Source organism: Aptenodytes forsteri, unplaced genomic scaffold (genome assembly GCF_000699145.1).
Source record: "Aptenodytes forsteri isolate BGI_AS27 unplaced genomic scaffold, ASM69914v1 Scaffold212, whole genome shotgun sequence".
NCBI classification, from domain to species: Eukaryota; Metazoa; Chordata; class Aves; order Sphenisciformes; family Spheniscidae; genus Aptenodytes; species Aptenodytes forsteri.
Window position 1 is genome coordinate 829,173 of NW_008795487.1, and position 12,557 is coordinate 841,729.

General features: G+C 44.8%; 1 protein-coding gene across 1 annotated transcript in view; it reads left to right on the plus strand.

The window, feature by feature from the left end:
* Positions 1–12,557, plus strand: part of GABRA5 (gamma-aminobutyric acid type A receptor alpha5 subunit) — a 58,443-nt gene that overhangs the window by 37,470 nt on the left and 8,416 nt on the right. The window contains exon 6 of the mRNA XM_009281336.1: positions 11,721–11,864. Coding sequence (XP_009279611.1) covers positions 11,721–11,864 — 144 coding nt within the window. The remainder of the gene's footprint in view (positions 1–11,720; positions 11,865–12,557) is intronic.

The window sequence follows — 12,557 nt, forward strand, 5'->3', positions numbered from 1 at the left end:
TTTGGTAGCAGCTGCAGAGAGCCCCTTGAGTGGCCGTGGCTGAAAGCCTGCGTGCTGCCTGCCTGGGGAGCAGCCTCTTCACTGGGAGGTGGGGGAGCAGCCTCTTCACTGGGAGGTGGCCCACGTACATCAGGGGTTTTTTTGGGGGGAAAGCTCGACCGGTGGTGTTTTCAAGCTCAAGGAAACAAAAGTTCAGGCAGGGGAAGGAGTTGGTGTGGAGATACTCAGTGGTGGTTTTTTTTTTTATCTCACCTGAAAGAGGTCTAGACACGATTGTGGCAGAGCAGCGTGGAGATCCAGGTGCTTTGCTGATGGTACGAACATCAGCATGCGTTTCCCACTCTGGAGATTTCAGCCTAAATTTAAAGGCTGCACAACTGCCTGATTACAGGAAAACAGTGATTCAATTTGAGTTGTCAGCAGTAGAAAACAACATGCAGAGGCTCCGTGCTTAACGTGCTTAAGCTTTCAAATGACCCTTGGGTGCAAACCTGCAAAGACATTGCTGGGCATGTAATGTCCCAAAAGGCACAGCGAGGGCTTACGGTTGCCAGCCATTGATCGTGGGTTTATGCCGCTGGTAAATGGGATATTATTTGTAAATGGGACAAATGGGTAAATACTGCTTCACTGCTTTACAAGCCAGGTTTTTAATGTCTGTTATTTTCTAAGGTGGCTGTTTCCATGGCTTGTAAGCATTTCATAAACGATTCTGAAATCATTCTCATGATGCTGGTGTGAGGTTGGTAAGTCTCTGCCACCTGCATTTTGCAGGTGAGGATAAGGGGGGCAAAGAATAATTACAGTCTCTTCTGAGCAAAGATAGAGTGGTTCATTACCTGCTTTTATTGCTTCTGTTGTTATGGGTCCCTAGGTTCAATTAGAGCCTCCCAGTGCTACTGCAGTACTTTAATGACAAAATGACTTTCCTAGGGGGCTTTTTGGGGGGGAAAAGCTGCAAGACACTGCTGAAACTTGGATTTCAGTTTGCAGTCTGGCAGCTCCTTCATTACACCTCAGTCTGTGGTGGGCCAGGGAGTCATCCTTCTACATTGCCAGATCCCATGTTAGCCTCCTCCCCTACACAGAGAGCCAAGTTAGCCCGAGCTGTGATCTAGTGCTGCTGCAGTCCCAGCTCAGCAAGATTCTTCAAAGGAAACAGTTGTTTCGTGTTGTCTTCCATGAAGAAATGTGAGGGAAGGAGGAGTGGGAAGAAGGAAGGCCTGAAGGGCCTTCTGTTTTTCCTCCGTTCCCTCATCATATCCACTGAAAGTCTCCTCACGGCCAGCCTGTGCTAGCAGCTAGCCATTTTGCTGAAAGCATCCCAGCGGTAAATCTGTCAGCAAAGCTGGGATTCCTCCCTCTTAAATTTATATTTCTGCAGAGTAAATATATACAGCTGAGCTGATCACTCTCACCCTCTTATAGTCAGGGGAGAAAAGCAGATATTTTTAGGCTCAGGTTAATCTCCTCCTAAAGCAGATGACTAAAATAGGTCAGCTGATGGCTGTAGATAAGGAGATGTTTTGCTTGTGAACAGGGAAGGTGAGACCATGCGCACCTTTGGGCCGGGGTCTTTGTGACTGGAAGGGGCCGGTTCCCAAAGAGGGGACATGCACCTGAGTGCTGTGGCAGACAGCAGGCGAAATGGCAGTGCCTCTGGTAAGCAACAGATTGCCTCAGAGAGGCTCCTTGTATCCACCACTGAGGTTAGGCAGTTTGAACCGACGGCCTCGGGAGGTTTTCTCCCTTTCTCTTAAATACGGGGCTGTACTGCGTCCCACAGCAGGAGTCTATAATCCGGCTTCTGAGTTTTAGATGACTGCGCCTCTGGCGTAGGGAATAAGTTCTAGTGATTGTAATCTCAGAGCAGTATTAAAGTGTTTGAATAATAATATTTCAGCCTGCTCTCTCTACATACCTATTGATTAACACATTCACACAGTGTTATTAATGTAGCAGTACTTCTGAGAGTTGTAAATGTCTTCATTAAGGGACTGGTTTCAGAAACAAGGGTATATATTTAGTTCTGCAAGTAGTCCCAATCACTCTTGGCTGGTTTCAGGTCATACTGATTTCTAAGTGAGGCTGCTTTGAATGGTAGATCAGCAGATAGGCTAGCTATGATGGGTGAGTTCCTGGTGCCACTCAAGTGGGTGGGAAGAACATCTATTGATTGCAGCGAGGTCACGGTTTCATTCTGTGAATGTGGCCCAAAACACCACTTTTGTGAAGGCATCCTTCACAACAAGATCAAATGGAGTATTTTCTAAAATTCACTCTGCATTTCTCAAAAGAAACTCCAGGAGAGCTGATTGCATTAGCTTTGCTGATATTAAGCAGCAGCTTGCAAAATGAGTGGGCCCCTGCAATCAAGATTGCTTAGAGAGTAAGGCACTATGCAAAGTGAGTAATGGTGTCAGTCACACTTTGGAGGGTACTTTTGTTTGCCTTGCAAAAAGTAAATTAAATCTCTAACATCTTCCTCATTACCATGCTGTTTTTTCTAATGAAGCAGTTAATATAGCTGCCTAATATTGTGATTGCAAATTCAAAGTTCATTAAATGTTAGTACAGCACTCAAACTGGCCAACTGATTTGGAATTACCATATGCCTGGCCTACAAAGACCAGAGGGTCAGGAAGGTCCCAGGACATTTCAAATTTTTAAATGTCATCCCAGCACATCCTACTGCTCTGTTGCTCTAGTCCTCTTGCAGCAGATATTTATATCAGCCGTAACAGAAAAAAAAGAAAGCATCAGACGCTGGAATACCAGATTTTGACCTATTCCATATGAAAAGCAATTGTGTAGCCACCATTAAATGAGGTGTAAAATCAATTCTCAGATTAGTTCTAGATCGAGACAGCTACCACTAAATCTGAAAAAAAAAGCCAGAAGCTGTGTTATAAATGCTGGCTGCAATGAGAGGAAGAAATGGGAAGAGGTGAAAGAAGGAAGGCATCACCTGCTCCCTAATGTCAGCTCTCAGATGAGAGCAGGGACTTTGGGAAGATGACCTGGTGCTGCCTGGTACCTCGGAGCACCTGGATGTGTAGCACCCCCACAGTAGCCCCTGTTTAGTCACCCCTTTCAGTCAGCTTGTGGCAGGCATCCCTCAACGACGGGTGGCACAGTTTAGTTGTCTAAACCTGCATGTCTGCTGCCATTTGAGGTGCTCTGGGCTGCCCCATGGGAAAACTTTTTCTCTGCTGTTTTTTTTCTCTTTTTCTGAGTGGAGCCTGAGGACCTGCTATCCCAGGACACCCAGCTCAATTCAGCGTGCCGTGCCTGGTTTTTAATCCAGGTGCCTATATTGCCAGATTTTACAGCAGTGAAAGTCACAGTTGCGGTCCCAGTGCTTGGGGAATAGATGCACCGCTCTGGTTGCTCCCCCGTGGCCACATAGGCGAGCAGGATTGGGCAAGGAAGAGCTGATGCTGTCACCAGTGATACTGCCTGCGTAGCGGCAACACCTCTTTAAGTGGCATCGCTCAAATTGCCTTGCTGTATCCACAATCATCCTTGAGAGATCTTCTGTATTACTCTGCACAGCTCCTAGCTCAGGGCTCTTCTTAAATGGTATAATAGCATCCTGTGAAGGTGCTGTGTCTGACTGAACTATCAGGACAACTGATACACGAATACAACATTAGTATTCGTGTTACATTCATCATTGGTATGACTGTGGTTTAGTGTACCAGCTTGCAAATAGTCAATTTATTGTATTAAAGCAGTCAACAGCCTTGCCTATGCTAATCACGAATCACACCTCCAAAATCACAACATTGCTTTCAGGCAAAATCATACAGGTTGTTTTTTTTTTCCTTTGCTTTATATTTTTGAGCTCTAAGTTGGGTCATGTTTAGACTTTTCCCCATAAACTGGATCTTCTAAAATTAAGCAGGACCTTCCACCTGTTGCTTGCTTTGAAAAGCCGAAGAAAACAGCTTTTACAAAACTATGTGTCTCAAAATGAATTTCACAGGCCTCTTCAGTTCTGTGTGTCTCACAGAACTTGTGGGCACAGTCTGTGCTTCCATTTCATTTCCAAGCCATAGACACTTCTAGCACGTTCCTATTCCCACCTTTTCCTGAGGTGACTTATAAATTACATTCTGAAACAGAGTCATTTTGACCTAACTTAGGGCTTTATTTTTTTTAGTAATGATCAGTACAGTATATTAGTGTTGCTTAGTAATGAAGTCTCTCGAGACCTGTCTGGCACATTTTTCAGAACATCCTATTCTATTCCTTGCGGAATCCGACAAGAAGATCAAATAAAACTGTGTATCAGGAAAACATAAAATACCTTCTATGTTATCAAATTATATTTTTATTGTAACTTCAGGAAGAACAGAAATGATCATTTTAGTAAGACTGAACTTCCTACTGCCCATTTCACAGCCAATGGTGTCCCATTATCTTTTGTCATCAGTTTTCATACCAGAATTGTTCCAAGTCCACAAATAATTTCCTCCTTGGATGTCGTCCATTGTCGCATCTAGATGATACTGTGCTGTTCCAAAAACGTTTCAATCTGAGCATTTCATTTCTACTCACACTGTGTCCCATTCTGAGCTCCCCAGTACAAGAAAAATACGGACTTTCTGGAGCGAGTCTGGCGCAGGGCCACAAAGATCATTTAAAGACTGGAGCATCTCTCCTATGAGGAGAGGCTGAGAGAGCTGGGACTCTTCAGCCCGGAGAAGAGAAACCTCAGGGGGACCTAAGCCGTCTGTATAAAAAATACCGTATGGGAGGGTATGAGGGAGAGGGAGACAGACTTTTATCAGTGGTGCCCACGGACAGGACAAGGGCCAGCGGGCACAAATTAAAAAACATTAAATTCCATCTGAACACAAGAAAACATGTTTTTACTGTGAGGGTGACCGAGCACTGGAACGGGTTGGCCAGAGAGGTTGTGCAAGTCTCCATCCATGGAGATACTCAAAACCTGACTGGAAAACCTGCTTTCGGTGTCCCTGCTTGAGCAGGGGATGGGACTGGATGGTCTCCAGAGGTGCCTTCCAGACCCAACCATTCTGTGATTCTGTGTGATCCAAATTTGTAATCCCCTGTATTTATACACGTTAACACTTCTTGTCCGTGGCACATATTTAAAGTCATGCATGCTGTTTATCCATATCCTGTAAGCTCATGCCAGTTTAAACAATCAGTCTTAATTCTGATGGTTTCAGGTCCCTGAAGTAATTTCCATGACCCTGGAACAGCAGAATTCATCACACCATGGCAAAGTCTTCATTTTAGGCTCTTAATCATTGAATATGTGAATACACTTCTCTTAGTGTTTAAATTGCTATTTTACTTTTATAACTTACTGTTGTAAAAAGCTATTTCCCCCTAGACCCAGTCCATGCATATTTAGTACCATGTCTTGTTATTTTTATATTTAAAATTACATTTTTACTAGATCTCTTTTCCACTAGTTCTTCCTATAGAGTGATCTCATTTGTACATCCATTCATTCTTATCAACTCAATTTAATGGGTAATTCCAATTACAGAGCTCAAATCTGGCCTCAGTTGCCTAGGCGCAACCGTTGACAGATGCTTTGTAATGGGTTAAAAAGTATTCGTGCACAAACCACAAGAAACCCAGCCTGACTCTTAGAATTCAAGCTGGTACATGATGGCTTAGCAGCAGCCTGCAGAAGTCTCTGGGAGGTTGTAAATCTGGATGTCTATTGAGTTGTCTAACAGCCTCTAAGTGAGTCGAATACATTAATGGATATATAAGATAGAAAGATAGATATTTGTATGCCTATTCAGATTGCAATTAGAGCTTCTAAAAAAGCTGACAATTCATGCACATCTTTCACGCTCAACAGGCTTTGATGGGAATTAGCAATACTCCCAAGATCAGGCAGTCTGATGATCCTGTGGCATGTACTAAGTATCATGATGATAAAGGCTAAGAATGTAACTGCACAATTGTAATGAATAAAATAGAAAACAAGCCAAAAGTCACCTTTCTACAGTATCTCTTTAAGTTAATTCAGCCTCCGACTAGCGTAAGTCGGAAAGAAAAGTTCCAGCCGTGGTTTGTGGATAAGCGGTTTGTTTAATTGTGGAATGCAACTCAAGCATGCAGGGTGGGCACCCATACACACAGATCCCACATTTCACAGGTTGCCTTCACTTAATTACGCAGGCACTGCTTTTATGGCTTCCTGTGAGGTCTGTCAAAGGGTTTGGGGAGTGTTTTGGAGAGGGATTCTTTTTTCCTAAATTATTTTATGCCCTGTCTTGCAGATATGAAAACTTACTGGCAGACATCAGTGTTGATTTTCTTTTCATGGGTTATAGCTTCAAAAAATCAGTCGTAGAAATACATCTGGGTCCCATGGACTCAGAGTTTGGACTCAGCCGTCCACATTTGGATTTATTTGACTTAAGGAGCCAAGAAACATTTTTTTTCTCCTTTCCCCCCTCCCCCGGAGTTTATTCCAATGCGGAGGAGAAAGAAAGGCAAGAAGGGAAAGTGTCTGTCAGTAGCCACAGGTGCAGCCACTGCCCTGGGGTGGGGGTAGTGGCAGGAGAAGGCTCCCGGCTTGTGGACTGCTTGTCGAATGTACAGGAGGATGCTGCACTGCTCATATTGTTTCATTCACAAATGAAAAGAGGGAAAACAGGGCACCCCTCAATGCCAAGGCAAATGGCAGGCATCTTCCAGGTTTTACCAACTGGCTGCTCTGCTTTGTCAGACTTTGTCTTAATGTATTTCCTCCCTTTGGCTGTGATCGCTCCCCTGCCCTCTGTTCACTGGCGTAAGAAAGACCATGTCATGCTTTCCTTGCCAGACGTAGGAGAGCAGGAAGAGGGTGGGAGAAGAGCAAGGGAGAACTTTACCATTTTTATATTGTGTGGTGTGTGTTGGATGTTAGAATGTAGAAAAATGGATCTGCTCATCAATAAACAGATATGAGAAGAAATTACTTATTTCATCATTCTGGCAGGTGATAAGCCTGCAGCCATTTATCAAATGTCCGCTAGAAATAAATGTCTGTTGTCATTTTCTCACTTTTAATAACATTATACCTCTCTCTAATTTTAGCTGTTCATCTCAGCTGCTACCTTTTTTCTTTTTTTTTTTTCTTTTTGAAAGAGTGAGCTTAGAAGAGAAGGTATAATTTAATGAGGCTTCCCCCTTTCTTTGGCAAGCCAGCAAAATGATTGTAAAGAACACCAAATTAATTATTTGGATTTATAAAAACAGAAGAAGCCCACTTGCTTAAAGTAGAATAAACACCAAGCAGTTGCACTTGGCTTTTCAGTGGCTTTGAATTTGAGTTTGCTTTTACAGCAACACCAGCAGCATTCTTCCAGCTTGCTAACCCACAGCCTCTACTACATTTTTCTGTCAGTCACCCCTTGGGGGACTCCTTGTCCCTCCTGTGTGTACCAGGTAGAGGAGGTGAGGGCCTTATTCCCTTATCAGCAGTAAACCTTTCGTACAACTCTAGAAAGCATGAACTGAAGTTCTTCAGTCCTTCAGCAAGCGTGGCTGGTAGTCAACCTACTGGAAGCTTTACTTAAGTGGAGGAAGGTTTTTACGCAGTTTGGTATGACAGTGAATAATACCATCTCTTCATTAGCACCTGCTCTATCCCAATAGCAAAATAACATTATTCTAGACTACTCCCACACTTTCAGCTTGCAATATGACTGTGTCTAATTATACTGCATGGGTTATCAGCAGCAGAGCTGGAGCTTTTGGTAGTCAAGTTTGGGATAACTGGAGTTTGAGCCTTCTGGAAAGACGTGGTAGAAGGTTTGAGGTAGGAAGACAACTACCTGCTACAAGTACACAGATTTATCTGCCTGGAGGTTTATCTAGGTGACCAGAAAAGAGATAGTAAGTGGTTCAGCTGCAACACCAAGGCACATGGGGTGGCCTTTTCCCGTCAGAGCTGTAAGTTTCTCTCAAGGGTGCGTATGGACTGAGGGGGTGGCTGTATCTTTTTACATTCACATTCATGTTTTGACATTTTCTCAATTCTTCTCTTTTTCCCAAGGAGGCTTAGACACTCAGAGCTTGGCCCATAGTGAGGAAAGGAGGCGCTAATCCAAAAATCTTATATTACAGCTTTTTAAAATACAGAGCATGCTTTCTTAGGTTTGCATGGAAGATAGATAAGAATCATCATATATGTGATCCTGCACAATAGATTATCTCTAGTCTGGGGTAAATTCATATTATTCCTAATGTGACAGACTTCTTTGGAGCGGGGGGAAATCACTGCATGCTGCATCGGTTTGGGGTGGGCTCCGCAAGGACACACCTATCACCCTACTGTGTCTTAAAGCCCTGGCTATAACCATCCTGCTCCTGCACGAGAACCTCTTCTAGCTGGGCTATTCTCCCTTCTCCCATAGATACTCTACTCCTGGCCAAGCAGTGGCACAGCTCTGTCTTGTAGCCTCGCAACAGATATTTTCCCGTGAGAGAGGACCTGCAGGCTGGAGTCCTCCTCTAAGGCAGAGACTGTCCTCAAGCTCTGCTCTTGCCTGCCTGAGTGCTCTCTCTTCTCACCAGCTGGCCTGGGATGGGCAGCCTCCCTTCCCTGCCATGGTTTCAAAAGAAAGCAGCCTCACGAAGTATTGCTTGGGCACACCTGCAAGATCTGGGTGGAGTTTTGGCACCTTCTGGCCTCTGTCTGAATTACAGATATTTTTTTACAGAAGGAGGTGCTGGGCTTCTCCAGAGTAGGAGCCTTCAACCCTGTACCGGTGCGTGTGTTTAACTACCCAGTAAAGGCTGCAATTCAAAGCAGAGGCACCGATTTATTTTAGGTGCCCCAAGGCTAGGCACAGCAGAGAACTAAAATGTCTGGATACTTGTTAAGCCTTACAGGCCTATGTTCCTGTGTGGTTGCAATTTCAGTGGAATTTGATTACAGTGCTCTTACTGGGAAGCGTCTAGTCGGGCTGAATTATTGTGTGTCATTGGCAGAAAACAGGACAAATCCAATTATCCCAGTGCCTGGGATCCTTGCAGCAGGAAACTGCTGAGGTGGGATACATCTGGATCATCTCAGCAAGAAGTCCAATGCTTTTTTTTTGCATAGGAAGTAACATAGGTAAAAATAAAATTCTCTGACAACACCAAATCCGCCTACACAAATCCAACGTTCACTGGGGATATCAGCACGTGAACAACATATACCAAATAAGTATTTAAAAAGGAGGGCTTTCTGCAGCACATTTTTAAATGGACCCATCTCCTCCTACTTGCCTTCTCCAGATCTGGCTTTGGAATTATTTACAACATGTTGTGAACTTGTAATCATCTCTGAGATGAGAAAGTATTTCAGCTCTAAAGGGAAGGTGAAATTCCATCACTTTTTGTCATGCAAATATTTTGAAATAGGGAAGACATTCCTTCTTAGCCTTTCAAAGTGGATCATGAGATGTAATTGCAGTAATTTTACTGCACAGCCACAAATACAAACACATGGAAGGCATGTGGGCAGTCCTGCATGGCTGCATGGCTAACAAGGGATGGAGGATTTGTAGATCCTCAACTTCCAAACCCTGGATCAGCTCCAGCCCTGAATGTGGCAGCAACAACTGTCAGATATGTGGCAAAAAAGATCGCATCCCATCATTATCTTTCTAGTGACAGTAGTCCATAATTTTTTTCTCAGAAGGTGATCCACTGTTTAATTACCCCCCCCGTTAGGAAATTGTGTCCTGTTCTTCATCTGAATCTGCCTGAAACCATCTTTCAGGCACTGAATTTTTCTTTTCCTTTTGTCAGTAGTACAAGAAACTCGCCCTGGTTTTAGATTTCTATATGCAAGTATCTATACTCAGCGCTTGAGTCGTGTCTCAGCTTCTTGTCAGTGAGCTAAATAAATTGAGCTCCTTAAGCTTCAAATCATGACTTGTTTTCCAGTCCCTGGAGATACTTGTGACCCTCTTTTGAACTCTCTCCCCCTCTCTGTCCTCATTATTTCCATATCTTTTCTGAGGTGTGGACAGCAATGTATGAATAGCCATAAACAGTCAGACCAAAGGTGTATCTAGCCTCGTGTCCTGCCTCTGGCAGCACTTCCCACAGATGCCACAGGACAATTAACAACAGTGAAAACAAGGTACTGCTTTCTTCCCTGCTACCTGCTCCAGCATCCAAGTGATCTGCAGCTCATTGTGCTACACACATATGCTCTTAACCTGAACCGGGATCACTTCCCATTTTCTGCTTGACGTTCCTGGTTGTATGGATCCAGGGACCACCTTAGCATATTTCTTGCTATTGCAGTGCCTCAGAAGCTCACGTTGACCCGCTGTCTGTGAAATTTTTTAAGACCTCCATGGAGCTGCAGCTTTCCAAGACAGCTTGCTAGCTCTAGCAAACAGAACTTGCAGTCTGATGGAGCCAGTACACACGATCCTTCAAGCTAACCTCTTGCCCTTGACTCTCAAGTCCGAAAGCCACCATGTGTTGCCTCCTGCACAGACTGCATTGAACTAGGATGTGAATTTTTCCAGAAGGAAACATTCTGTGCCCCCAACTTACAAGTTGCAGAGTGCAGAAGGTGAGGTATTAGTATTTGACTTCAGACCGCTTCCAACTCTAGCTGCTTTTCACCTCCTATTTGGAGAGTAAGCCTTGCCTGCTTTCCAGAGGTTTTAGTACAATGGACTCCAGCCTACTGTAACGTGCCTGCAGTAATGTTACCTGAAAGCTTTCAATGATCGAGGTGTTCTAAAAAGTGTGAGAGCTACTTAAATTAAATAAAATATATTTAAATGTGTCGTCGGCTCCTGGATTTTTTGAGACTATCTGCAGAGAAGGTTTAAAAAATAAAACCAGCATTTACTGTCTTTCTAAAAGAAAACTGAGATTCTCTCATAATAGCATAATTACTCCAGGTGTTAGGGCATTAAAAATAACAGCAACATTATAGAGGAAGGAATGAGTTGGCAGTACTGCCACCACCCTTATTTCCTAGGACTTCCAAATGAATGTGGGAGAAATCTTATCACATTCACATCTCCAGGTGTGCAGGTGTTTCCACACCACCACCTGTTTGCTCTGGTACACACCTCCCCCCCAACTCCTGCTCTTCTTCATGCAGTCTCACCCCTGAATCCTGTCTCTGCTCCTCAGCATCACAGGCACAGGCAGAGACATCCCAGCTTCCTTTATCTACAGCCGTTGCCTGCACGCAAGACCTACCCCCTCATCCACGCGTACATATCCCAAAGTCAGTGCACACACACCAAACCCCACACTTGCACACGGCATCACTTAGTGTTTTATCCTGGAGATGGGATGAGACACAGAGGGTTCCCGTTGTCCAGGCACTTACGGTGCCCGAGTCCTTTTGAAGGGGGATTTCAGCAAAATGTCTTTTGCAGCTTGCTGGGGTTTAGGAGCTGCCAGCTAGGTGAGTATGGGTCTGAGCTGCTCTTTCCCAAATCGAGTGGTTGTGATGGATTATATTTATACCTCCACTGTTCCAGCCTTTGACAAACCGTCCCACACATCTGTTATATTAGAAGGCTTCAACCTAATATTTTTTGAGCTGGGCATATGGGAACATGATTATATCATCTTTATTTGTTTTTCTCCATTCATTCTCACTCCTCCGTTCTTCCCTCTCCCCACCATTTATCATTTAAGGATCCACTGAAATATTACATAGTGTTTTTTACTCATCACCGTCTTTTTTTCCCCCTTGTCGACAGATGCTTACCCCAATTCTGAAGTGATCTATGTGTGGACTAATAGCACCACAACATCTGTGGTGGTGGCTGAAGATGGTTCACGACTTAACCAGTACCACCTGATGGGACAAACTGTAGGAACTGAAAACATCAGTACCAGTACAGGTAGGGAGAATATTTCCACCCTATGGTTGCTGACAGCAGGAGCAGGAGGGGAGATCCACCAGCTCCGGTTATTTTGCAAGGAGGCTAGGGAAGCATCTGTGGGACGTGGGGTGTTAGGGAGATCCCGTGCAGGTTCCTGGCTGTTTAGGAGAGGCACTGAAACACTGAAAGGGTTATATGCTGGCTCTTCGGTACATCGCAAGGCTGTTACTGAAGATGCATGCAAGCCCCTGCTATTTAACAGGAGCACTGGAGAAGCTGCATGCAGCTTCTTGGCGACCGCCTTTGCTGAGGCTGCCAGCGCTATTGCTGGCTTATTTCCCTGTGGGAGGAACCTCCCTGGGAGGCAAACACCACCCACGCATTTGATCCATTTCAATCATTGCTTTAAAATGATTTGCTTGATGAAACCGCACAGTGGGGGAGGGAGCGGAGGGCAGGTGGGGGCTGTGGCATGGCTCTGCAGCGTGTCCGGGGGACCACGTGGCTGGAGAGGAGGTGCAAACCCCGAGGATACCCATTTCCTCCTGGGCTGCAAGCGGAGGCACCAGATGTGGCAGCATTAGGGAGGCAAAGAAGCTTTAATCCCAGGCCAGGCACCCACATGAGCCGTGCCCCCCTGCTTCTTAAGGCTCCCATGCAAGGGCAGCCCTGGGTGCACATTGGCGGGGGAACTCCCGGGGCGGGCGAGGC